This window comes from Homalodisca vitripennis, chromosome 3, assembly GCF_021130785.1.
Source record: "Homalodisca vitripennis isolate AUS2020 chromosome 3, UT_GWSS_2.1, whole genome shotgun sequence".
Taxonomy (NCBI): Eukaryota; Metazoa; Arthropoda; class Insecta; order Hemiptera; family Cicadellidae; genus Homalodisca; species Homalodisca vitripennis.
The window spans coordinates 98,093,906-98,121,032 of NC_060209.1; the positions used below are offsets into that span (position 1 = coordinate 98,093,906).

The 27,127-nt window shown below is 30.5% G+C and overlaps 1 protein-coding gene across 1 annotated transcript in view; it reads right to left on the reverse strand.

Annotated features, from left to right (window-relative positions):
• Positions 1 to 27,127, reverse strand: part of LOC124357226 (4-coumarate--CoA ligase-like) — a 68,655-nt gene that overhangs the window by 36,214 nt on the left and 5,314 nt on the right. The window contains exons 2-8 of the mRNA XM_046808776.1: positions 17,719 to 17,929; positions 15,842 to 16,062; positions 15,232 to 15,361; positions 10,287 to 10,441; positions 7,249 to 7,426; positions 5,021 to 5,199; positions 4,485 to 4,640 (exon numbers count right to left, since the gene is read on the reverse strand). Coding sequence (XP_046664732.1) covers positions 4,485 to 4,640; positions 5,021 to 5,199; positions 7,249 to 7,426; positions 10,287 to 10,441; positions 15,232 to 15,361; positions 15,842 to 16,062; positions 17,719 to 17,929 — 1,230 coding nt within the window. The remainder of the gene's footprint in view (positions 1 to 4,484; positions 4,641 to 5,020; positions 5,200 to 7,248; positions 7,427 to 10,286; positions 10,442 to 15,231; positions 15,362 to 15,841; positions 16,063 to 17,718; positions 17,930 to 27,127) is intronic.

Below are 27,127 nucleotides of genomic sequence, written 5' to 3' on the forward strand. Positions count from 1 at the left end.
TGTTATTAAATGAAACAACAATAAATCATTTAAGTATAATCATTGAGTGAAAAATAACCAACACGTAACCTTAGTGAAGATAGTACCTAGGGTCTGTAGTTACTCGAGCCAGTTGTCAGTGTAACAATTAAAATAATTTAGGTAATAAGACATATTAACTTTCTAATGCACGCTATTGGCAGTATACATGTCGTAAAAGGAATAAATGAGTATTTAAAACTCACTTTCAAGAGCGTATTTACTGTCATACAAAATACCTTGAATACAGCATCGTTTATTAAACATTGTGTTCTTTGTGTTAATTCTATTGCTTTGCTTTGTGATTAACAAACAGCTGACTGTAATCAGGTGGCAATAGTACATACATTTATTTAATTTTCCCACTGAAGTTTTTATCAAAGCAAAATTTCACTAAATAGACGTGTCCTTACCATTAATTTTTTTACATACCATTAATTGGCTGTAAAACGGATTTTAGTTATTATGAAATATTCTTCAGTCGATTATTATATTATTCAATTTTTTCATGAGTTTGCTGACAGTAAGTCTGTTGCACACTGCAAGTTATCCTAACCGTGATTATAGTAAATACTAGACGGCCAAGGACAATTATCCATTTTTTAAAACTACATGTAAAACTAAAAGATATTTGTATTACTAATTATTCAAACTAATTTTCTATTATTGGAATTTGAACTGTTAAATGTGCACATTCTTTTGCCCAATGTTTGTTGATCTCCAGCACGGGCTCCCACCCCCTGAAACCTCATTGCTCTTGTAAAATCTATAAATTTACTTAATAGGTTTAAGTAATTTTCAATCTTTTCTCATCACGAGACATTACAAATTTAATTAATAAACAGTTACAGTAATGTCTTTCATTTTGAAAGACAAAACTAAACTAGTGTTTATATTGTTCAATTAATCTATTTGATAAGGTTCAAGTAATTAATTGGTAATTATCAATGTTATATTTTAGCATAAGTATATATTTATTTTCAGTGCTCCTAAACAGCGTACCAATACCCCTGTCTGAAAAATGAGTACTTTTTTATAGTACAGCATAGAAAATTTTGTCCTGATCTTCAAAAATGCATGAAAAACTCTTTTGAGACCTTGTATTTTCAAAATATTCTGAGGGTGTGTTTACAGATTTCATTTTTCTCTGGTAGGTATTCCACAGCTGGGAGATTACAGTTCGACCACCTCTAGTTCTATAAAAATCTATTGTTATGAATGTCTATATCTTTTAAAAGTATTTCTTAGCGCATACAATAATAACAATTTGGTCCAGTGTCCAGGTTGTAACGTATTTGTTTTGTTTATAAGAGATGTAATTTTGTAAGTTTAAAATCTATGAGTAGTGTTAATCAAGCTAAGTGCACATTAGCTTAAAACATTAGTGTTATGCTAACATGAGGCAAGTTCTCATACAACATTGTTATGAAATACCTACATGAAAAGTTATACAATTATGCATGTAGTAGTACAGGTAGATAGTCCCTATAATGTATACTTCCATTTAGGAAATGAACAGACTGCTCTCAGTGCATTAAAAACAATGCTTACAAGCATGCATTGATTTGAAGAACTGCAATGCCTACTGCCAGTACTTTCATGATGAAATTCTACAGCATTAACTTTTTCATGTGACAAATGGATTCCTTGAAAAATGAGTGGAGATCAAATGTATAGCGTGGCGAAATATAAAAATAGATTTCACTTGTGTATTTTATTACTTCATATTAGAGGTACTTTATCATTTTTGATGATCTACATCATACACTACTCAGTACATTTAAAGAAACTACAGTCACATGTGAATTATTATTCCAGTACAATGAAGGAGTGGTACTATTGTATAGAAGAGTTCAATACTAATAGATGTTACAACAGCCAAGTCAACTATTTGTAACAAAGTTGTTTCTGTGAGCCAACATCACTCCTAGCTCTTTGGATTTTATTTATAGATAAAATAACAGGCAGTAATGCAAGAAATAGATGAGCATGAAATTAATGGCATCATTTCATCATACTCTGATTATTTAAAGAGGAAAATGATTAAATTGTACTATTGTTCATTTGTTAGGGCCAACAAAAGTAGCCTGAATATACCGAATACAACAAACATAAATAAGCTGTAGTGGCTTAGAAATGTATAATAAGCTCAACTACAAACAATAAAATAGAATAACATAGTTCTTTATTAGTTTTTTTTACTATGTTTGATCTCAATTTAGGAAAGGAAACTTTGAATTAAATTAGGTGTATTTATTAAACTGGGAATTTAACATGTAATGTTTTCACCATAAGTAATATTAATGATATCAGATATGAAGAATTAATCTATAATCAATAACCCCCTAGGTGATAAACCATCAACAGATCCAAGATTGCTGTATATACTAAGGCCAATAACAGGTATTGTGTTTTCGAGGTTGATTCTGGTTTAGTGGTTAATGGTGTATTCCTAAATAGAACTGACTGCACTTCTCATTTTCGAGTTCTTAAGAAAGTATTTCTAATTTGTATGTAAATCCAACTTGGTTCATACTTTTGATCAGGGTATATGAGTAGGCACTGAAATAGTTTGTTTTCCTATGCATGGACCTGCAGAGTTAGAATTATGATAATGTGATTGCAGAACTCTTATGGCCATTATTGATCTGTGAAGCCGACGAATTAAATGTTAAACATTTGTGCATTGGTCACAAAGCTGTAAATAAAATTAATTGGACAAATACCTAAATATAAGAGAGAACACCTACTGGCTTTTATCACAGTATCCTGAAAACTCGCCAAGGCATGTTGAAGTGGTTGTCCAAACAACACTTTTTCAATTCTTGAGGGATTAGGAGAAAAATATAAAGTCCTCCAGAATTACATTTGAACATCATGAAAAATACTGAAATGAATAAAAAAAAACACTCCCTCAGTCAAAAGATTATTCAAGAAAACCTTCCCATGTTTATAGACAAATGAATAATGTTCCAGCCATAGAAACTTAAACCGTAAACATCATAATTTTGTGTGGCACACCATCCAGGTAAACCTGATTAAAACTGGATACCTATATACAGTTTGTGTTATGTGAGCACTGTAAAATCAAAGGGAGTTTCCTGTGACTATAAATGTCACATTAATATGTATATAGTAAGACATGAGCTCAAAGACAATCTATCAGATCGGATTTGGAGCATTGTGTTCTCCTAATAAACACCTTTAATTTGATGTATTACTTGACTTAAGAGTTGATTTAAGATTTTCTTATGACAATCATATCTGTGATATAATGATTACGGGATATTAGCTTCTGTTGTTCCTATTCATTTTGTATGCCCCATATATTCAAATGCTGAAAAATAATTCATTAAGTTTCCAATCTACAGGCCGACCATTGTGGGTTGGTTTTACTTTATTCATAACTAAAACTTTTTTGTTTTTTGACTACTCTTTTGATTTGGATTTTATAGTGTCACATGTGCAATGTTAGTCTATACAGTAGTAAGATTTTTTACATTTAGTTACAGGTATTTTGATATGGACCTGTCATTGATTTGAACATTTATGGTCAAATGTAATGTTGGTAACTTTAGTTAGCTGGCCAACAAAAATATGCTGTGAAGCATTTTAGTTTTTTTCCAAACCAATTATCGCAAACAACTGAAATATGAACTCATCAAAAATAAACAACAAAGCTGACTGATTTTCTTGTAATTTAATGGAAAAAAGGATAGTATGTCCATTCCAATGGAAAGAGCACAATAAAAAATAGACTAATATTATATGACTGTTTGGGGAAAAAAACAACAATGGGTTATGTTAGAATGCTGGTTAAAGGTCGAGCATCCTAAACAGATGGAGATTATCTACATTGAGGTTTGACATATTACAAATAGTTAATGAAGACTACTTTTTCAATTTTTGTTTCTCATGTAATCGGTAGTCAGCAACGCTTTAAGACAGACCAACCTAGCAGATGATTTTACAGGTTATTATTCCTATTTATTATCAAACTCCTTGCTGCTTGGCTAAATTATCATTTGAAAAACTTAAAAATGTTAGATGTAAAAGAATTTCATGTCTGGTTACTTCAAATATCATACCAATTTAAAATCACATTAATCATCTGGCTGAATAATTCTCTGACAAGTCTAGTTAGATTATTGGAAGCTGAAAAGGCACAGATGAGACACAAACTGTCAGGCATGCTGTTTGGCGTATTGGCTAGTTTGTGGTCTATGTGACTATTGTTGGTGTATTGACCTTATTTCTGAGTATGTCGTACCTTTTTCATTAAAAGCTTTTACTTCAATTCTTGTATTTTAAAATAGGAGTCAAATTCTTACGCAATGGCTGTACATTATCCACAAGAGAGTTGTGCTTAAGCTTTGCTGAGCTTCCCAATCTAACATCTGTTGAGTGAGTTAAACAATATCACTAAAATCAATGATAAGAAATGTTATTTATATGAATTCACTGACCTGATTGCCTTTGACTTTGATGAGTTCCTTGGTCCTGTCGACAATGTAGAAGTACCCATCCTCATCGTAGTATGCAACATCACCTGTGTGTAGCCATCCTTCTTCGTCAATCGTCTCCTTTGTAGCTTGTTCATTGTTCAAGTATCCAATCATTACCTACAAATCAGGCAACTAAATGTTACAAGTGTTTTATTTTTCACTTGTAGCCTATATAAATTTAAACTTTTGACATGAGAATTACAGATACTCCTGTTAGATCTGATATGTATTGAGAGTAGGATATTAGAAAATTTCAGTGAATATTTAAGGGACATTAAAATCCCAGGGCATTAGTAAATTTGGTGCAGTCTATAACTTAATAGACACAGTGATTAGAGCACAGAAGATCTCAGGTATCAGTCCGATGGTTTCAAGCTGTTCCCTCAGGATAAAAGGGTTTTGCACATGCTCTCCTACAACTATAAGGAAGCACTCTTCCCAGTCTTTAAAATATTTATTATTGTACCCAAAAGTATAAATTAAAGAGATCAGCTCACCTGAGGGCCTTGCACGCAGAGTTCTCCCGAACCATGAGGAGGCAGATTTTCTCCAGTTTTGAGACTGACAATCTTTGCTCTTGTACCCAACACCAGCTGTCCAGTAGACCCAGACTTACTCTCTGGCATGTTGTTGGGAGTGAACAAAGTTACAGGCGATGTTTCTGTCATGCCATAACCTAGAAAAACCAATGTATATGAATGACTCCATTCTGACAGTTATTTAATAGCATCTTTGCATTTTGAGACGTGCACACAACCAAGAGACACATTCCCTCCAATACTCTTGCTTCAGTAGGTTATTAATGTAAAAGATTATCTCTATCCACATGAAAATTCAAAGTCATTCTAGTTCTTGGGATTCTCAATTAACTGCTCTATAAGTACAAACAGTTATTCTCCAAATAGGATAATACCTCCTGACAGACTAAGAGGTACATAACTACAACACATGCCTTACAAACAGCTACATATTGCACACCACCACATAAACCCTCTTGGAAAGAAACCCACTTACATTGGCTGGAAGCTGTGAAATATCCTACCCCAACATATTAAGGCTCTAAAGAGGAATGAATTCAAGAAAAGGCTTTGGAACTTCTTAACCAGACATCCAAGCTACACATTGGAATCCATTTACCTTTCAACAACAAACTGAAAATATCTGTATTTAACATATTGACTGTGGTGGATGCAACTTACTGTATTCCAGCTGACCTAAAGTCGGTACTTGTCTTATGTTGCAGTGGTTGTGTTAAAGTTTATTTAGCAAAGAATATGACTATAAATTTTCATAACATCCTAATCCTAATAATATTATAAATGCGAAAGTGCCTCTTGTTTGTTTGTTTTGTTTTAAAGCGTAAACTATTCAACCGATTTTACTGAAAATTACATGGACATTCTTAGGGCCCCTGGGATGAATTTAGGCCTATTCTTATTTCAAAAATTCCTTTGGGCTACACCCCATTGATCTCTAAAGCGGTGAAAAATCCCATTTTGGTCCCTAAAGTAGTGCAATGTTAATAGGAAGAGCTTGTTAAATGTAATTAACTGTTCTTTGTAAACATTTAACCTCTATTTTAAATTAGTTTACATTAGTATGAAAATATATAGTAAGCTGTTAGCAACAACACTTCTTATTTCAAACTTTTGTGTAACCGCTGCTTGTCACATAATTTGATAAGAAAATACAAGTTTTAGTAAAAATGTACTTTTAATTGTACATTTGAACACATATTAAGTATGGAGTGCTTGGTCAGTACAATAAAGCAGATATAAAAGACAAAGTTACTATCTTAACTTCTACTATAAATTTAAAGACTAATATAAAACCCATATTCAGACCTGTGTACGTATTTCCTTAATTAGGAAACAAGGTTAAATCAACTTCGGAAAAAAATACTAAGCCCATAGTAAATTACAATGGTTGTAAATATACACTTTTTGACAGATATTCTTGATTGTGGCAAAAGGCAAACTCAACTTTGCCTTATAAATATAATTACCTTGTGAAATATAATTCACTCAAAACAGAACCATTCATATACGTGCAAAGCCTACAAAATTATGTGCGAAGCTGTTGGTAACTACAAGTGGAATCACAAAGCAATACACCAGATGCTAAATTCAATTTTTAAATTACATTAAAACATCGTAGGACATTGTGTCCATTTTTAGCTCTATTGCATTAAATGCTTTCACTAAAAAGCAAAGAACTTCGACTTTGGTGTTTCTTCACATAAGTCTAAAATAGTTCCAGTGTTACTGAAACAGTTGGAACTATTCAATCAAATACATGGAATGTTAGATACAATACAATGCAAAGGAGTTGTGGGTGAAGTCATGGGTAAATGCTAGCAATTTCTAACTTTAATCTTTGTTTTGTTGTTAAGACATTACAATTATCACATGAATCATTTCACTGAAAACAGTGGTAAAGACAATTAATATGAAATACATTATAAAACATCTTCACTCATAAAATTATTGGCTTTTTCAGATATGTTGTTCTCAATTACTTCAAGGAACATTTATGCTAAGTTGATTAAAATGAATCAAAGCACTTAATTGTAACCGTGTAGCAAAAAATTATAAAAATCCAAACACTGAATCAAGAATTGACTTTGCTTTGCTTAATCAACAAAATTCTTTAGGATGAAAAGTTATAATGTAAATTAATTGAGTAAATAAATCCATTTGTTCTATAGCATAAATTCAACACACACCTTGTCTAATGTTTATGTCAGTACGGGCAACTTTCTCCAGGAACTTATCCATGAGACTCTTGGTAGCTGGGGCTGCACCGCAGGTGACTTCCTTGATAGAGGCAAGATGTTCAGACTTGACCGCGGGGTGTGAGGCGAGGAACAATAACAAGGAAGGCACCACAAACAGGACAGTGGGCTGTAATGTACATTTAAACAATCAAAAAGGACACTTTTAAATCTAGGAATGTGTATAAGGAGTTCTAAAATACAGTTTCTTCATGGTATTTCAAAGGCTTTCCTTATAAAACTAAAAAACAATTGTTAACCTTAGGTATGAGGTGTGTTCAAATGTAACAGGAATTTATATGTTTCACAGGTTCGGATGAAAGTCCGATTGTCAAGATTTTTTGTATTATGTTGAAAGACCTACTCATGTTCCTGAATTACAATAAAACTTCCAGCTATATTGATTATTTACTTTTTCAGTGCAGCTGCTAAGATTACATGTTTTTTTATGAACTCAGTGATCTTTGTTTGTTATAAAAATGGATCAATGAACTTGTAATTCAAATTTTGTATGAAAAATTAAATAAAGTGTAACAAAGTGTGGGAAATGTTAACACAGGTGTATAAGTATGCTAGGAATAAAACAAGGATTTACGAATGGTATAAAAGTTTCAAAGATGGCCATGAAGACATTGTAGATGAGAAATGCTTCGGACTCCCCAGGACATGAACAACTGATGAAAACGTGAAAAAAGTGGAAGAAATGGTTATGAACGATTGCCGTATTACATTTAGAGAAGAGGCAGATGATGTTGGTATATCAATTGGCTTATGCTATGACATTTTTTAAATATTTTGGGTACCAAATGTGTGGCGGCGAAATTCGTTCCAAAATTATAGAATTTTGAATAAAAACAGCGGCGAATGGAAGCAGCTCAGACGTCACTAAATGAAGTCAACAACAATGCCGAATTACTGGAAGGTGTTATAACAGGTTATGAAACATGTTTATGGATTTGATGATGAAACTAAGGCCCAATCATCCCAGTGGAGGCATTCTGGATCGTCAAGACCGAAAAAGGCTCGCCTAGTGTAGTCGAATGTGTAGATTGTGCTCACTGTGTTCTTCGATTTTAATGGCATAGTACATCATGAATTTTTGCCAAAAGGTCAATAAGGAGTACTACCTTGAAGTTCAAAGCCGTCTGTGTGAAGCAATCCAAAAAGCCTGTGACTTTTTTAATTTCCAAAAGTAAGAGAACCTTGAAGGGCCATTGTTTTATAAACATAGATTAAATTAAAAGTGCAGCAATGAAAGAGCTAAGGCTATTCCAAAGATTGAGTTTAAGAAGTGTTTTGAGGATTGGAGGAAGCGCTAGCACAAGTGTATAATATCTAATGGGAGCAATTTTGAAGGTGGCAACATTAATGTAAACAAATATACAAATATTCGTTCAAAAATAAAAATTCCATTTACTTTTTGAGCATACCTTATATTTATGTTGTTAACCATAAAGTAAAACTCATACGCTTTCATTTTAAGGTTCTTTGATGATAGTCCAGGAGAAATAGCAGTTAAAAATGGTCAAATAAATAAACGTTTTCTTACAGCAAACTAATGGCACAATTTAGTCAAATACATCATAAATAAATAAAAAAAATATTCCGAACCAAAATCGTCTATTAGGGGGTATAGGAGGGGTGGTTTTTAGGGGTGAAAATGGTTTTTTTGCAATTTGTGACTAAACAATGCATCCTATTGAAAAAAGTCAAATAAAAAAGTTGTTGGAAATAAAAAAATCTACAACTTATGTAGTAATCATTTTTGCCCTAACCTCAAAAATTTCAAAAAAAATCAAAAAACCGTTTTTTTGTTTTTATTTTTTTTTACAAAAATGGTTTGATTGAGCTGAAAGTTTGATCAAATATACTTTGGGCTATTTAAAAAATACTGAATTTTTTCATTAAGAAATATTCAGCCGTTATAATAAAATTTCACTTAAAAAAGAAATTTTGATAATTTTCAATCACCATTTTGAAAATTTTTTTTATCAAAAAAGGTTCTCTGACGGCTCATTTATTCGTTTTTTTTGTCTATTTTGAAGAAATGAAATAAAAAATATGTAGTTTAATTGAAAAAACTGCAAAAAATTGAAATTAAACAAAATATTGACATGTTTCATTATACATTGTATTATTTACGTGGAAAATTGTTATTATTTATTTAAAATTATAATTTTTTTTAATGTTGAAGAACGTTTGAATATTTTGAAAAGCTTATAAACATTGTTGAACGTGAAAGTAATCAGAACTAAGTCAACTCTCATAAGGTTAATATGATATCTTAATAAAGTGGAAAGAATTTCTCTAATGAGAGCGATTGTAGTTTGAAATATGTGTAACCCAAACCAGTTTGTAGTTGCTAGCATACTATGAATAATTTATTTCAAACTAAACAGATCTCCGATCTCCGGGGATTGAATAGTTTATTATGGTTACCAACATTAGAAAGCTTTTTCATAGTTGCTTTTTAGTAATGATTTTCAGTGTTCATGTTTCATGTGGGGAAAATAATACACAAGGTAGGTAACTACCCAATAACAAGTAAAAATTTTCCAATATTACCTTTCATTTTAAATATAACATATTTTTCAACTTTAGTCTATTTTTCTTTAAATAAATAATAGTTAATATATTTTAAATTATAATGTACAAGTAATGCCCTAAAGCTTGTAAAGACAATATTCTATGTTTACAATGAAGATTTTTAGTTTCAAGATTAAGCAGTTTTATTGTTGTCTACAGCCCATTTTGAACACATAGTTCTATATTAATAACAATGTACTTCTTGGCTGACAGACACTTTATCAATTATACAGAAAATGATGAACTGATGACTGATGAATCATTCCCCTTGTATGGACAAAGTTATGTTGGATTCATTGACTTGTACACTGATATTTGGTTAATAGATGATTTTTATTACTTGTGTTCTGATAAACTAACTTTGATGTTAAATTGTTATTAAATTATACTAATTAACTACTCACCTTGTACTTAAGCACGCATTCAATGTATGATTCTGGTGTGAACTTAGGGATTGATATCATATGCATTCCATAAGACAGAGAAGTATTGAGGATACCATTGAACCCATAGATGTGGAAGAATGGGAGTACACTGAGTATACGCTCCTGGTAGCTGTCTGTACAAACAAGACGAAAAATGTTATAAGAAGATATCTGGCATGATTACCTGTCCAGCTACTTGGGTGGCGGGGGAGGGGTATGTATTAGGGGGATGAGGCAATAAGGTTTGTCTATAGATTTGATCTGAATTCATTGAAACATGAGTCTTGCAGTATTGTCTGAACTAACCTCTCAGATCATAGATATATAAGGTTTTTAAGTGTGTTCAGGTCACCACATGCTGATGAAGGAATGGAATTTTGCTTTGGAACCAGGTTTAAGCAGTATATCAATACAGGAAAGTTCATGTAATAACGACTCATGCTTTTCATAAAATCATAGGACTTCTTATGTTTCATGTTGCCATTAACCAAGAGCTATTAATTAATGACATGCTACAAAACAAACCACCTTAAATTACTAACATTACACTTCATTCAAACTGTTCCACAAATCCTTTGTGGAACTTTGCATTACAAAACACATCTGGTTTTATGGTTGTCTTAAGCTGGTAATTGCTAATTTAAAAATTACCTAATATTTACATTACGTTCCTGAACAACACCCACGTAACCAGAAAAGTTTTGTATGTAGAAATTGGTCAGGATGAGTGTTAGAACTGTAATCCACTTTAACTTATGTCTTTTGACAAAGTTACAATTCCTTCAAACAATATTATAAAATTTATTTACCATGTACAATTTTTGTTTGAATCAAATAGTAAATAATAGTTTTGTAGTAGAGTAAGAATACAAATGTTATGAGCTTAAAAGTAAAAAACAAAAATAGATCAGTTGTATTGTACTTTAAACCATTAATGTGCCAAAATATTGCTCATAAACAGTGAAATAACTTCAGATTTAATGTTGGATGATAAGTATATGCAAAAATGCACTAAAAGCCGCCTTTTAATCATTAATTAACAACTTCCTCATGATGTCTTCAATCTTGCTGAATTGTTAAGGAATTTTATTTTGAGGTATTGATTTAAATGTTTAAATCCTAATATTAAATATTTAGTGTATATATTTGTTTAAGTTATCCTCACCACACTTTCAATCTTGTCTTATACAGTATCAGTTTCATTTTCCTACATGGCAAGTCATTTGATTTTAGAATAAAAAAAAGTAGTTTGGGTGGGATTTTAACCCGATTTATAACAAAAACCATGTCTTAATAACTTGTGTTACGCTGTCACTGATTTAAAAAAATTAGTTTTTGTTGTAAAATGTAAAGAAAATTAAGTTCTTCAAATTCGAACTTGGTTTAAAAGTTTAGATCAAATTGAGAACTGAACATATTGTTTGGTGAAAATGTGTAAGTGAGAGCTGGATATAGATATTTTTGTTACAGTACAAATACCAAAATGCTAATACAAGCAAAGTCAGAGCATAATTAATTGGCAGTTGTACAACAGCTGTCAGTTGTGACAACCAGCTGTTCTTGTTCTGTACTAGAATCATAATCTATTGAAATTTCAACTTTAAATATTTTTGATAAAGAAGTATATACATATACTTCTTACCGTAAATCATTATTTGTGAAATTTTTCTTTAACTTGATTTCTCAAAGTTTTTAAAAATTCCTTTCAAACTTTGCTTGAATTAAATTCCATTCATATAATCGTAATTTTATTCATAAACCATATTATTATTCCAGTAATGAATTAAAACTTATTGAGAATAAAATCTTTTGACGTGACAACGTCTTAAATTAGGTTGCGGCTCGGAGTCACTCATGAAAAAGTGTAACGCCCGGTAACGTTACGATGCCCGTCCAGTGGGTCCGCCGCACGGGATAAAGCAGATAACTGTGGGTCCGCCGCACGGGATAAAGCAGATAACTATGTTTATTCGTGAAAATGTGGAGTGCTTAGATTCGTCATTTACAACAACTACAACAATAAAGGTAAATAATTGTACACTGATATTTCATTATCGTAAACTATGATTGATTGATTAATTGTTAGATTGACACAAAAGTTGAGAAACTGAGTTTATAGGTTATGTCATACTATTGACAAATGTTGATAGTGTTAAGTAAATTATTAGTTTAAATCACTCTGCAATCAATCGTAATTCAGTCGATTGAGAAGAAACAGCGCGTATTGCTAGTCAAACATTTAAAATAACAAATTATAACCTCTAACCTGTCATAACAGTGCGACCAAACAAACGAACTAAACCGACCAATCACCACGCGCGGAGTTAGAATTTAACTGTGTTTAGCAAGAATTTCAAATTCCAATTTTAGTAAATGTTTTATTCAACTTTACCATTTACAATAACAAATTTTAATTAATTTCAAATTATGTACAATGTTTTAGTAAACAAAATATATTTCTATAGTTAAAATTTGTGCAATTCTTATTTTCATTCAATTCCTTGTTCCTATTGTGCAATTTAATAATATTCATATCAATAAATATTCTACCGAGAAAAAGACGTCACATAAAATCTTCGCCCGTAAAACCGACTTTACAGGCAACCATAATGTTTTTATTTTTGTAATGGGGTCACCAATAACACAGCCTGTATGGTATGTTCTAGTAGTTACAGAGGTTATTGCTACAGGTTATTAGTCACACACTGAGCATGGGTTTTCTTAGATAAGTGACTGTTGTATTAATCCTTGCCATGCCATACTGTTGATTCAAACATTAGCTTTACAAAGTTGGTCAAATATAGAATAAAATTTTCACAAAAAATGGTTTTTTTTGTAACATAATACAATTATGAAGAATACAAAAAATTATAAGAAAAGATTATCAAATTATTGTTTTGTGAGAAAAATTAAATATACTAAGTTATTCACATTTGTAGCATTGCTTGTGCTTAAAATAAGATATATATATATATATATATATATATATATATATATATATAAAATATATATAATTTTATATATATATATATAATATATATATATATATATATATATATATACACTAAAAAAACACAAACGGTTCACCTAAAACAGAGAACAACAGTTATAGGAATAATAGCGTTACTTCAAGGTTTAAAAAGCATTGTAATCCATCGACACGACACATTTGTTTTATGCACCGTGACTTGCCAAAGGGGATGCATGACCCAGAGGATCACAAGGTGAATTGTGTTTTAATAGCTACTATATTAACCAGGTAGAGATTTAAATGGTTTGATCTTGCACTTTAGCACATGGTCCAACATAAATAGCTGATAGTGGAGTCATTGTTTGTATCAGGGAGCAGAGGTCATCTAACGGCCCAAACATTCTATGATTCAATATTCATTATCTGCCTCTGATACAACCACAAACTGACCTCAAACCACTCACCCAACCCATTTATTACAAATACATTTCATCATCTAGCACAAATACAAGAATGTATTAGATGGATTTTATTTTCTCAGTTATGACAAATTATAGAATCTTTGCATATAAATCAAAGCTTTGTCAAATAAAGTGAGGCAGCATTAAAAATCAAAATTTGATCAAACATACCTCAAATATAATAAACCAAATGTGCTGAAATTTTGACACAAGATTGGGATTAAGCTATAGAAGTGCTATGTACTATTTTGTAATGCATATATAAATATGTATTTTTAAAGTGTCCAAATTTCAAATTTGTGTCGACAATTAAAGAAAATGATAGAAAACAAAATTGTAAAAAAGCAGTACTAGCTGAATTTGTTTTCAAACAAACTAATACCTATTTGGTCAATAAAAATATTACGGTCAAAGCTGAAACGTATTGAACTGTGCGATTGACTCAAAAAAAAGGAAACATAGCTAGGAAAGATTTCAAATTGAAGTATAAAAACAACCCATGGAGAGTGAAGTTGTTACTCTTAGATAATGATGACATATTTTTCATCGAAAAATTCAGTGACTATTGTGTGAAATTCTACAAAACTCTGTACTAATGTACGTTAACATTCTATAATTTTCTACAATTTGAGCTTGAGTTTGAAAATTTAAAGTTTATGTGATCTCTTATAATTTAAAAATATCATGTAATATTGGAATTAAATGGACAGAATAATTAAACAGAGTTAGATAACTGAGATTTGAAGAATGTAAGAAATTAAAAACTGAATTTGGTTTAACAAATACTGTAGAATTATAAGATAATAAAGTACATTTACCTAATAGATTTTAAAAATTTTTAGATCATAAGATGATTGAAGAAATAAATAAAAATTTAAATTTAAATGTTATTGTTATAAAAATTACAATTAAAGATAATGTGTTAAGATTAATGTTGTATAATAAGGGATTTTTTCATTAGATTTTTGGTTTAATGAATTTTTTAATAATTTTTAACAAAATTTTTATTAATTTGAGATTTTCATTATTTGAAACTAAATTTTTATTCGTTCTCAACAGAATTTTTTATTCATACTCAATAGATTTATCAATAGTTATTGTTGAATGTTCATGATGTTGTTTTAACAGCAGGCAGTATAAATTTTAATACTACTTTTTAATATGTTTTCCTTTTTAGATTTTTTATTAGAAATATAGAAACAAACCATAAAAGAGTTTTATTTAAGTTATTTGGACAGTAAATTTATTCATTTTTGGACTGTCCCTAAAGTGTGTTAGGAGTGACATCTCTATCTATTAGTATAAGTATATATAATACATAAGTATATAATTTTACATAAAGAGCTTACACCAAACATATTTACCAAATTTTCAGCACACTGATGAACTTTTACTTCTCCCTTAAAGATTTTGATCTAAAATTTTACTTTAATACAAAATACTTGCTACAGTAAGTGAAATGGGTTTATTCAATGCAAAGTGAATGTGTTACCTGAAGTAGGTACATGGTTGACTAGGGCAGGGTGGTTGCACTGACACAGGTTGGCCACACAGTTGCGGTGAGACAACATCACCCCCTTCGGCATGCCTGTTGTTCCACTAGAGTACGGCAGCAGGGCAACCTGTCAACCCACCAGAGTTCATTGACTCAACTGTCTACAACCCACTGTAATCCTTCACATTTTTATTGAATTTTAATAACTAAGCAGAACTTTATTGACATCTGTGTTTGCACTGTATAGGCTGATATGTTCAGATGAGCTATCAAATTCAAATCTATGTTATCTTAACACAGGGATGAATGGACCTAATTTCTCACATAATATTGTATTGATCGAACCAAATAATATCTCCATGTGAGTGCTCTGTTTAGAAAAAAACACAATTTGCTATTGATTTGCTTTTTTTGGTCCTGATGAATGTAGACTTAAAATTGATATAACTCCTGAGTTTTCTGAAAAAACTTACCCAACAGTGCAAGAGAAGGACTTGTTAACAAGTAGAAGAGCCATATTGTTTTGTCTCTTATAAAATTTCCAATTAAGTCTTCCAAATTAATGATTAAATGAAAGGGTAATTGCATTAAGTATTTAAATATATACCTCATTTGGATCAACTTCTGGCAGTAAAACATTGGGTTTAGCTGAGGTGACAATATCCTTAAACCCGAACACTCGGTTGCGTTGATCTGTCTCTCCACCCACGACGATTGTGCCCTTGTAGTTCTTCAGCTTGGGACCAATCGCCTCAGAGACTGGGAACAGCTGAGGGATAGTGATGCAACATTTCACCCCTGCATTCTCAAACTGCCTCAGAATCTCCCCTATAACACACCAAACACTATGGATTTACAACAATTCACCAAACACTACAAGATTGGTACTACATAACAAACCTGTAATGTTGCAAAATACATATAATATTACACATTTAATAGAACACATAAGATATTATTTATTTGGTACAGCATCATACACTACACATGTAATATTTTTCAGCAGACACTAAATGTTTAGTACAATGTACTATATATAATATATTTGATACAGCACACCAAATATTACACATTTACAACAATTTACCAGACATATAAGTTTGGTACAACGTACTTAACATTACAGATCACACCAAATGTTTAGTACAACACACTGATAGCACATCTTTAGTTCAATACGTTAAACATTAAACATGTTTGTTGTACAAAATACATACACCAGACCATATGTGTTTGTACAACATGCCTAACGGTGTACATTTAAAATTGTAATAGGATTAATGACTACAGAACACATAAGAAGAATCAAAGGAAAAAGAAACATTCTAAATGATTTTCTCAGGAAAGCAATACATTTTAGTTGTAGTATGTTATTTCGTAGAAACCCGAAATCTATAATTAAATTTTATACACATACTTTCCATTATCTGTTTGATGCTAATATGCATTTTGAAGCAATCTGAGTTCAAAAATTAAAATTTGATGGAAATTGTACGTATCTTTACATTTTTTGTTTTAATTGGTGTTTAATTATGAAACACTGTTTTAAAATACATTGTTCCTTTTTTAATATTGGAAAGTTGTAAAAATTGGATTACAGAATCCTGAAAACATGTTATTTTAGTAGCTCTGGTGGGAGGGACTTTTATTTCATTACATTGTTGGCTGTAGTATTTTTTAGACATCAGTTGATAGGTTGTTTGCTGTGTAATTTCAGTTGAATTTTATAATACTAATGAGCTTAGTGTGTAAACATTTAAACAGGTCCTCAGAAAACTATGGGTTTTTTCAGTACAACATTTTTTTTAACACATCATAATTAGATCATAATTATTATTATTTTCTAAACAACAATGCAATTTTGAAGAAAAATAAAAGATATAGGAAATAATTTTATTAATGAGCTTCTAATAAAAATAGAAATATTTTGTGACCAATAAGTCTTAAAAGTTAATAATTTTAAGGATGTTTTATACCCACCTGAAGCTTACAATGCACATTTTTAATATTTATTAATAATGGACACTGTGACCGACTGATCGCACACAATGTATTCTGCTTGGAGGAGTATCTTGAGAAAGGTGTTTATCTTGTTATAAAGACTTGGCAGAGGATTTAGAACTAAAGAAGTAGGAAAAAGGTTAAAGGTGTAATTTATTTTTGTAAACCTATTCATTTGTTTACTCTGCACTTAATTTGATTGTATGGTACGCTCATAAGTTTTTAAAGATAATCTCTACGATCATAAACATATTTTCATAGTTTAAACAGCAGCCAGATAATATTTGAAAGTATCAGAAAATCACTGTTAAGTAATCACCCTGTGGGTCACAGTATCGCTAACGTTTTAAGAAAGAATTATTCCAGTGCATGAGTCTGAAAAAAGATTTTTTGTATATGAAAAAATTTAAAGCTTGGTAACATTTTTACATCTCAATTTTTAATCTTATATAGTGCCATAAATGTAATGCACTGAACACTAACCAGTGGTGTAGAGGGGATTCACAAACGTGACAGCCAGTCCCGCCTCCATCGCTCCGTAGATAGCAAACACATATTCAGGAATGTTAGGCATCAATACTCCCACTACATCCCCTTTCTTGAGCTGCAGGCGCTGAAGCAGAGCGATGGCGAAAGCGTGAGAAATAAACCTTGCCTCCCCAAATGTGTAGCTACGCCCGCTGCTGCCACAAGTCTGTTGGCAAAAAAAGTTCATTATGAATGAATGAATTAACGAAAATAAATCTTTATAAAGCAAATTTAAACATCTTTATGAATAAGTGTTCTTTCATAAAAAAATAACAGAATCATTCTAAAAATCAAATCAAAATGATATGACAAAGATATTACTAAAAATGACAGACATTTTCTTTTGTATAACTAAATTATGTGTCATTTAGTAATTGAGAATATTGTTGAAGTAGAACCTCAGATAATTAAATATTTATATGCTTGATGTAAAGGATAAGTGGAGAAAGTTACACAGGAGACAAGTCACTTTAGAGACTCATGTTTCAAATAAACATTCAACCATAATGACGAACCATATTGCTAAGAGAGGGTTTACATTAACCTACTCTCTGATTGAAGTGACTTGACTTAATTTCATAGTCACACTAAGAAATCAAATAAAAGGAATAATTTAAATGCATACTTGAATGAATTTTAATTTCTTGTAAATTGTGGTCACCACAAGGCAACAATGTCAAAGTCAAAAATTCTTTATTCATAATTTGTACATAAATACAATGAATAGCTAAAAACTAACATAACATATTAGTTAAAAAAAAACATTTTTACATCACAGTTTTAATCACATTTTGTATTTAAAAAATCTTACATTACCTAAAATATTTAATTGTGTTTTGAGTGTGGAAAATCTCTCAATTATCTATATATATAAAAATGAATGTTTGTATGTTTGTCCTTTATGGAATCGTGAACTATTGGACCGATCATGATGAAAATTTGTACGTATATGTATTTTTCCACGGAGAAGGTTTATAAGCTATGCCCATCCCTTTCCCGATTCAGGATTCCGCCCCACTGGTTACAGAAATACCCATAAGAAATGCATTGCAGCAAACATATGTTAACGTCTTTTCAAATTTTTAATCAGCTGTTCTTTGTAAACATATATTACACTTATAGTTTTAAAGCATAGAGTAAGCTTAAGAGAAACGACAAATTTTGTTTAAACTGTTTTTGCAATCACTGTTAAACATAGACTTTACTATCCAGATAATACAATTCAAATTTGACGTAAAAATTCACCTTTAACTGCAATATTTATTTAATATAAACCATGCTCATGCTTGATCAGAAGAGTAATGCAGATATCATAATTACTATCTTACGTTGGCTACAAATATAAAGAATGTTATAAAATCAACCTTAGTTGTTTTTTTTGACAGAAGTATGGTTCTCAAAACTCCGTGTGTACATATTCTCTCGATCGAGACAACAAAGCAAGCTCAATCGTGGCATCGGAGATATAACTAATTTAATCTAAAATTTATTATAGTAAAAAAAAAAATTTACTAAGTAATATAAGGACTTCGGTTCTTAAGATTTGCGTGCGAAGCCGTGGGTAACAGCTAGATAGAGGCAGGAATATGGTACATACCTTCATAATACGCCCAAGAGGCTCACGATGGAACGACTATCAATTATCTCAGCAATGTTTAGAATGTGATAGAAAAAGAATAAGTGAATATAGTGTACTGTTTTCAACGGGAAATTGCGTGCGAAGCCGCGGGCAACTTTTGCAAAAAATTATTGAAATGCGCAGCAAAGCGCGCCGGGCCCGCTAGTAGAGAATAAAGATAAGTTAAATAAGGAAGCCCTACACAATTTTTTATTTCTCTTATTTTTAATTTGTATAGGAATATAATTTAAAAACTTGGTACCAGTATACATAGTTTTTTTCATTCAAATTTAACCTGTGATGGTTTACAACAATTTCATTCCTCATACAAGTATTAAACATTGGATTTGTTCAATTAAGTTTTCTTGGTTATTTTTTACAAACATTATAATCTCATAAATGTACAAGCTATATAAAATAAACAGCTTTAGCTCTCCAAAGTATCTTTTGACAGATTTTATATATAACCCTCAATGCTCTCTTTTGAACTTTAAGAATTTAATTCTGGTTTTCTTTTTTTTTGTTCAATTCAATTCAATTCAATTCGTTTATTGCCGTTAAATAACATATGTTACAATAGGCTTTGTCACATTAGTCAATTAAATGGTAGCACAATGATACAAATAAAATAGCAGACATTTGACTTCAGTGAAAATTTGATGTAAGATAGCTTGTTGTTTGTCAATGTGTCTTAAGTCTTAATCTAAATATAACAATTAACAATATATAACAATTAACAAATATAGCAATTAACAAACATAACAATTAATAAAATTAACAATCAATAAATACATATAATACAATAACAAAATTAATACAAAATTACAAAATATGAGAATAAATTATGATATATAAATATTACACCTAAAATATTATGTCATCTAATGAAACATTGTAGAATTCGTCTAAACTATAAAAAGCTTTTTTTTTAAAAACCATTTCTTAAGAACTAATTTAAAAACTATTTACAGACAAAGACTTTACATTTAGAGGTAATTTGTTAAAAAGCTTTATGCCAATATGTATGTAATTACTTTTTGTCTTACTTAGACGTACAAATTCTTCATCAATAAGGTTTTTATTTCTGGGTGTTATATACATGTTTACTGCTTCGTAAATTAAATTCTGCATAATGGTCTTTAACATACATAATTGATTGAAACATGAACACACAGGGTAACGTTAGAATACTCAGATCAATAAAATGCGGGTTCTACATGATTCAGTGTCCCCAATTCCCACTATACATCTAATCGCCTTCTTTTTGGCATATAAAAACCTGTTGAGCCCCAGAGGAGTTTCCCCAAAGAGTTGTACCGTATAATAGGTGACAGTGAAAAAAAGAGTAGTAAGCATTTAAAATAAAGTTCCCTACTAGTACATGTTTTTAGTTTCCTTAATAAGAAAAGAACTTTAGCCAATTTTTTTACACAATTGATTTGTATGTTCATTCCAACTAAGCTTGCAGTCTGATTTATTCCTAGGAGTTTAACAGATCTATTTTCAGTGTTTTTAAGCCCAAAAAAACAATTCTTTCAGTCTTATTTTTATTAAGTAAATAATTTATTATTTTCAAGCCATATGCAAGACTTTTTAAATGTGGTTTCACTGTCTTCGAGTAATATATTAAGATCTTTTCCTGCATTTAACAATGTTGTGTCATCAGCATATAAAGCACAATTACTGGATAAGAAACTTGGGAGGTCATTAGTAAAAATAATAAAAAAGAAATGGCCCAAGTACTGAGCCCTGGGGAACCCCGTTTAATACTTTTTGCAGGCTTGATTGTTGTTCACCAGTTTTAACCATTTGATATCTATCCATCAAGTATGACCTTAATAGATTTAGCTCATTTTGCACAATACCGTAAAATTCAAGTTTTGTCATAAGAATATCGTGAGACACACAATGTCAAACGCTTTACTTAGGTCCAACAAGGTTGCATGAGTATAATTTTTTTCTTCGAATCCTTGAAATACATAGGGACACTATATTTTTCTATAGCATTGATGGTAGAAAGACCTTTCCTAAAACCATATTATTGACTTGATGAATAGAAATCTATTTATTTCAAAGTACTTATTGAGTTGTTCCTTAATTATAGCTTCTACAACTTTTGACATAACTGGGACTAGTGATATTGGACGATAATTACTTTGAGAGTAAATATCTCCTTTCTTAAAAACAGGTATTGTAATGGTAATTTTCAGACACTTAGGATAGATACCCTCAAAAAACATCCAGTTTATCAAATAGGCCAGAGGACATAGCAAAACACTGTAACATTGCTTTAATACATAGTTTGATAAACCATAAAAAATCTTCGGACTTTGAAACTACTGAGTTTTTTAATACATCTTTCTACATCAAGTACAGTTACATCATTCCATTTAAAATTATTTACAATGTTAACATGTGTTGTTTCTAGCATTTTGTCTACATTTACAATATTGGCTGGGTTTGAAATTTGGTATAATATCATTACAAATATTTACAAAGTAATCGTTAAAATTTTTCAGCGGAGAAAGGAAAGGAAAACTATGATTTTTGTTGCTGCTCTCCCTCCCCATTTCTGAATTTATGACCTTCCAAGCTGCCTTACACTTGTTGTCAGAAGTAGTTATAAAAATTATCATTGGCTCTCAACTTTGCTATTCTAATTTCATACCTATACATTTTTTTTTAATCTAGCATAAGCTCCTTTGTACACTGTGTTGGTTTTAGATTTGTCAAAATAAAGTAAAAGTAGATTTTTTATATGTTTTAATTTTGGAGTGTACCAGTTTTTAACAGACCGAAAATCTCTAGGTTTTGATTGTTTTTTATTTTTTATAGGACAGAATTGGTTATAAAGATCAGAGACAGCCTCCAAGAAAAATTGAAAAGCCTGTTCAACAGAACAAAACTTTGACAGTTCACCAAGCCAATCTAATCTGCTTAACCTACTTATAAAAACTATTTACAGAATAATTATTCAAAAGGTCTAAAAGTACTTACTGTTGTTTGGTCCTTGCAATTATTTTTATAATTTCCGGTATTGATTTTCAATTTGGTTGCTCCATAAATGGAGAGACCAAATAAAATATGCGAATGAACATGGACAAAATATATATTTTTAAATTTCTACACTAATCAGTGGTTTCATCCTACTGACTGCAAATAACCCTGAAATCATGTTGAGTATTAATTTAACATGTTTCACTTTATTGCCAGGCACTAATCCAAGAGATTCTATTTGTTCATTTTTACTTATTTCAACATTATTAATGGACTTATTCAATTGAGCTTGTTTTTTTGTTTGTTCAGTTTTAAAATGTATATATTTAGTTTTTTCAGGATTTAATAGTAGGTTTCTATCTGAAAAACAAATATTTAGATTGGACAGATTAAGTTCAAAAAAGTTTCCAACTTCTTCAAATGTTTTTCCTGATATTTTTAGATTTGTATTGTCTGCATAAAGGTGATAACATCAAATATTTGTCTATACATTTTACATTTTTTAGGTAACATAGGAAGAGAAAAGTCTAAGATTTTATCCTTAAGGCACTCCTATTTCAACATTTTGTTGTAATTTTGATTTAAATGTTATGGTACGATATGAATACTAATTTATTTGTGATATTTCCACATATTGTTGCTGATTTGACAAGTACGACTTAAACCAATCAAATTAATTTTTTTTATTCCAACTGACTTAATATTGATAGTAATATCTGATGACTTATATTGTCAAATGCATTTAAGCCCATTAATATTCCAATAACTTTTATTATTTTCAACTGAGTTAATGATAGATTCAATAAAGTTTACTGAGGCAGTGATAGTCGATTTCCCTTACCTAAATCCATGTATAAAATCTAAAATATTATTACTTTCTAAATACGAGGATAATCTGTTGTAAACAACCTTCTCATATATTATTTCAATTCTTGGAATCAAAGAAACTAGTCTATAATTATTTTTTACTTAAGGATAAAATATATTGTGTATTGGGATGACTTGAAATTTTAAGCATATCTTAAAATTTACCATTCATGAAAGAGGAGTTAATTAAATGAACCAGTATTGGCCATAATTGTGTTTTGGGATGTTTAATTATAGTAACACCAATTTCATAAAAACAACAAGAGTGTTTGTTATTAAAGGATTCAATCACTTCTTGATCCTTTATGGTGGTTGGAACCAAATGAAAAGTTGTATTATAATTACAGCTATTTTGCAACACAGATCAGCTGACATTGGTACTGGATGAATTATTCAAGACCAAATTAACATCATTATCAGTAATTTTCACCATATTCACAGAGTATTTATTAAAAATATTAATGATCCAACTGCATAATCATGAAACACTCCTATTTGAATAAAATTAAGTGGGTTTATACCAAAGAGGGGTTTACACCTAGTTGATTTTAGTGCATTCAGTTGAGTGGGAAGTAAAAATGAGACATATCCAATTTCTACTTGATACTTAAACTACTTAGTATTTATCATTTTAACAATCAATTTCAATTACTTAAAACAGTATTTACACACACATATACCATTGAAGTTGGTTGAATCAATTAAAACTTAAACACAATTTTACACCCTTATTTTTGGTTGTAGAACTACAGGAGATGTCTTATTTTATAAACAAGATTTCTAGTTTTCAACACTTTTATTTGTTGTTCAGTAAAAATCTCAAGGAGAAAAGAATAAATTCTAGTTTGAAAATGAGACCAAGTCAAGAATATGGTTTGAATATAGTATGGTTATGATAATTTTATAAGTCAGTAAACTAATTGGTATAATGAAATTTTCGGCTGTAAAATCAAGTGCAATTTAATATTTAAGTTATTAAACATCTGCATAGAAATGAGTCATTAAACGAGTTAAGATGTGTCAGCAGTAATCCAATAGGAGCCGACAATCTCATCAACATAACAGCAGACTTCAAGGCTGAGATGATAGGTAACGCCAGATACCGAGTAAGCACAGTATGCAAGGAAGTGCTTACTCATCATAACTGATAAACATTCTTCTCTGTGTTGTCACAAGTCTTATTTACCATTTGATCTTCAGTTAGAACTTACTAATGAGTACTTTGACCAGATAACAAAGGATACTATGAAACCCCAGCTACACAAAAATTCTTCATTCCTTCGTACAGTCTGGAGCCAAGACACAATTTGTATTTTATAAGCACAAAACCTAATTTTTCACTAAACTAAGAGAGTAATCTTTACCAAGAAAAATTTATCATCAGCTATATTTTTTAAGAAAGGTTAAAATGGGGAGTGTATCAAAAGGTTTAAAATTTTACCAAAAGATGAATATTTTATAGTATAAACTTGTGTTTAATCAGGCAAAGCCCAAAGTCATTTTATTTTAAGTGACTCTCAAAAATCATCTGTAAAACAACAACGATTAATTTAAAGAGACTAAAGACTTTACAATAGTCTTTAATCATCTTTCAAAAGAGTATTCCAGTATTCTTTATCAACATATTTAGTTTACTTTACACACTTTAAAATAAGTATCTGACACTCAAATGATAGTCACATCAGTGCAAGCCACTGAGTAAAGAGATGAGCCATAATTTTCAACCAAATAGTTGGTTTTTATATAGTTTATCTGATAATTAGTTTTTTTTAATGGCAAATAGAAATGGAAATACATTCACAAACAATTTGTATTATTAGCCATTTTACATATTTTATTATCTATTTAATTTCTTGTGATATCAATGTGCCCGTCACCCACTATAACATAATGGGTGTCTTGTTAAAACCCACACGAAAATAGCCCAATGGTGGCTGGTGCATCTTAATCTACCCTTTAAAATATGAGCCCAACGTTGTAGCCAGTTTTAAGTCTATGGAAAATTACTGAGCTCTCTGTTAAGACATTCAATACAATAAACAATACAAACATGTTTGATGTTTGATGATGATATGTAGCAAAAGACAAACATCATCAGCTGTTTTATAAACAGATATAAGTACATTTGATTTCGTTAATCTGTTTTGCAGACATTTAAACCAAGCAGAGTATGAGTGATTAGCTGGTGGTCAGCAGTTATATGCCAACACTCCCTCAAATATCATCAGACTATTTTGGCATAGACTGCTCTAGTAATTAATTTGTGCATTATTAAAGTAGAAAATAATGTTATATATTTTCCTTCTCCAAGGTGTTTATACTGTCTGCAGAGTTATTTGAGAATCTGATAATATATTATTAGAGCTTAAGACGCAGTAGTACATTCTGGTGCTGTATATTTTTATCCCTCAGGATCAATTCTTGAGCCTTTAATATTCCTGATATTTGTCAACAACTTGAGTTAAATTATTCAAAATGGAGAATTCAATTTATAATCCAGTTTTCTGAGAAACACAAATGTAAGTAAAGTCTATTAAAAATTATTGGGAAGTAAAATCTTCCATTCAAATGAATTTTTGGATTCAATATTTCTCGAAAATTTAAAATGCTATTAATTTCTGTCTTTAACAACAAGAAAATGCAAACAGACCCCTAAGCAGATGTGGAAGATTTCCACTTTGAGAAACCAATTTTATTAAGATGTTTAGAATGCTCTATGACTAAGGAACATAAGCTGTGTTTGCTCAAAGATTGCATCAGAAATCTTTGCCTTATGTAAACTGACAAAATCTTTTTCTCCTGAAGCCTTAAAGATAACCTAATTACTCTATATCCTAACTTGCTGTATGGACTAAGACTGTGGAAAAGTTGCTCCAAACATAAATTTGATTGTTTAGACTACAGGAACCCCCTAAAATGATATTGAGATTTAGATAGTTGTGCAGAGAAACTTCCAAAGAGATTAGCTTTACCCTGTCTTAATATCTTGGATATGATCCTTTCCTACCAATCCCAATTTGAAATGTTGAGAGATAGACACGTTCACTTGTACAAGACTAATGAAAATATTTCCATTCCAGTATAGAAAAAATATTCAAGCAACTGCCATCATAAGTTGGTGTCTACAACTTGTGTAACTAATATAGGCATAATCAAAGCTACAATTATCAGTCTTCCTGACAGCATGAAACATCAAACAGTTTAAAAGTCCTTGACACGCCTACTGGTGAGTAAGGTCCTATTGGTAAGTAAGGTCCAGTTTTTATTTCTGTTGACAAATTCGCAATGTGTGCTTGGGAAAACTCTTAATTAAGTTACCGTACATCCAAAATCAGAAATCAGAAGGAGGCAGAATCGATATCAAAAGAATGTAATTTTGTGTGAATGTACAAAGTTGTCAGTGTGTTCATTTGATTGAAATGATCAATATGTTTAGTTAGTATTTATTTGACAAAAACATTTACTATTGCGATGCAATTTTATTGTTACTATGCAATAATTGCTTTTAAGTCTCTATAAACTATGCAGTATTAATTGTAACAGATTGGTATAATATAAAGTTGGTTTATTTGCAGTGTTATTAGAATAGATACAACCACAACACTTTTGTAATACATTTATTAATCAAGAAGTAATAATTAAGTAAATTTCTGGGCTTATACAAAAAATGAAAGGTAAATTTTGTAGTCATTAACTATTTCAAAATATATTTTTAACTCTTCATTTAATTTGGAATATTTTAGAGTTATTTTTTTATTATGCAGAATATATATATAAAAACTGCATTAAAAGTCTTCATTACTTAAATACCACTACTATTGCTATCTTATAGATAAGGTCTAAGCAAATTTATCATAGACATATCACTAACAAGAACTCTTA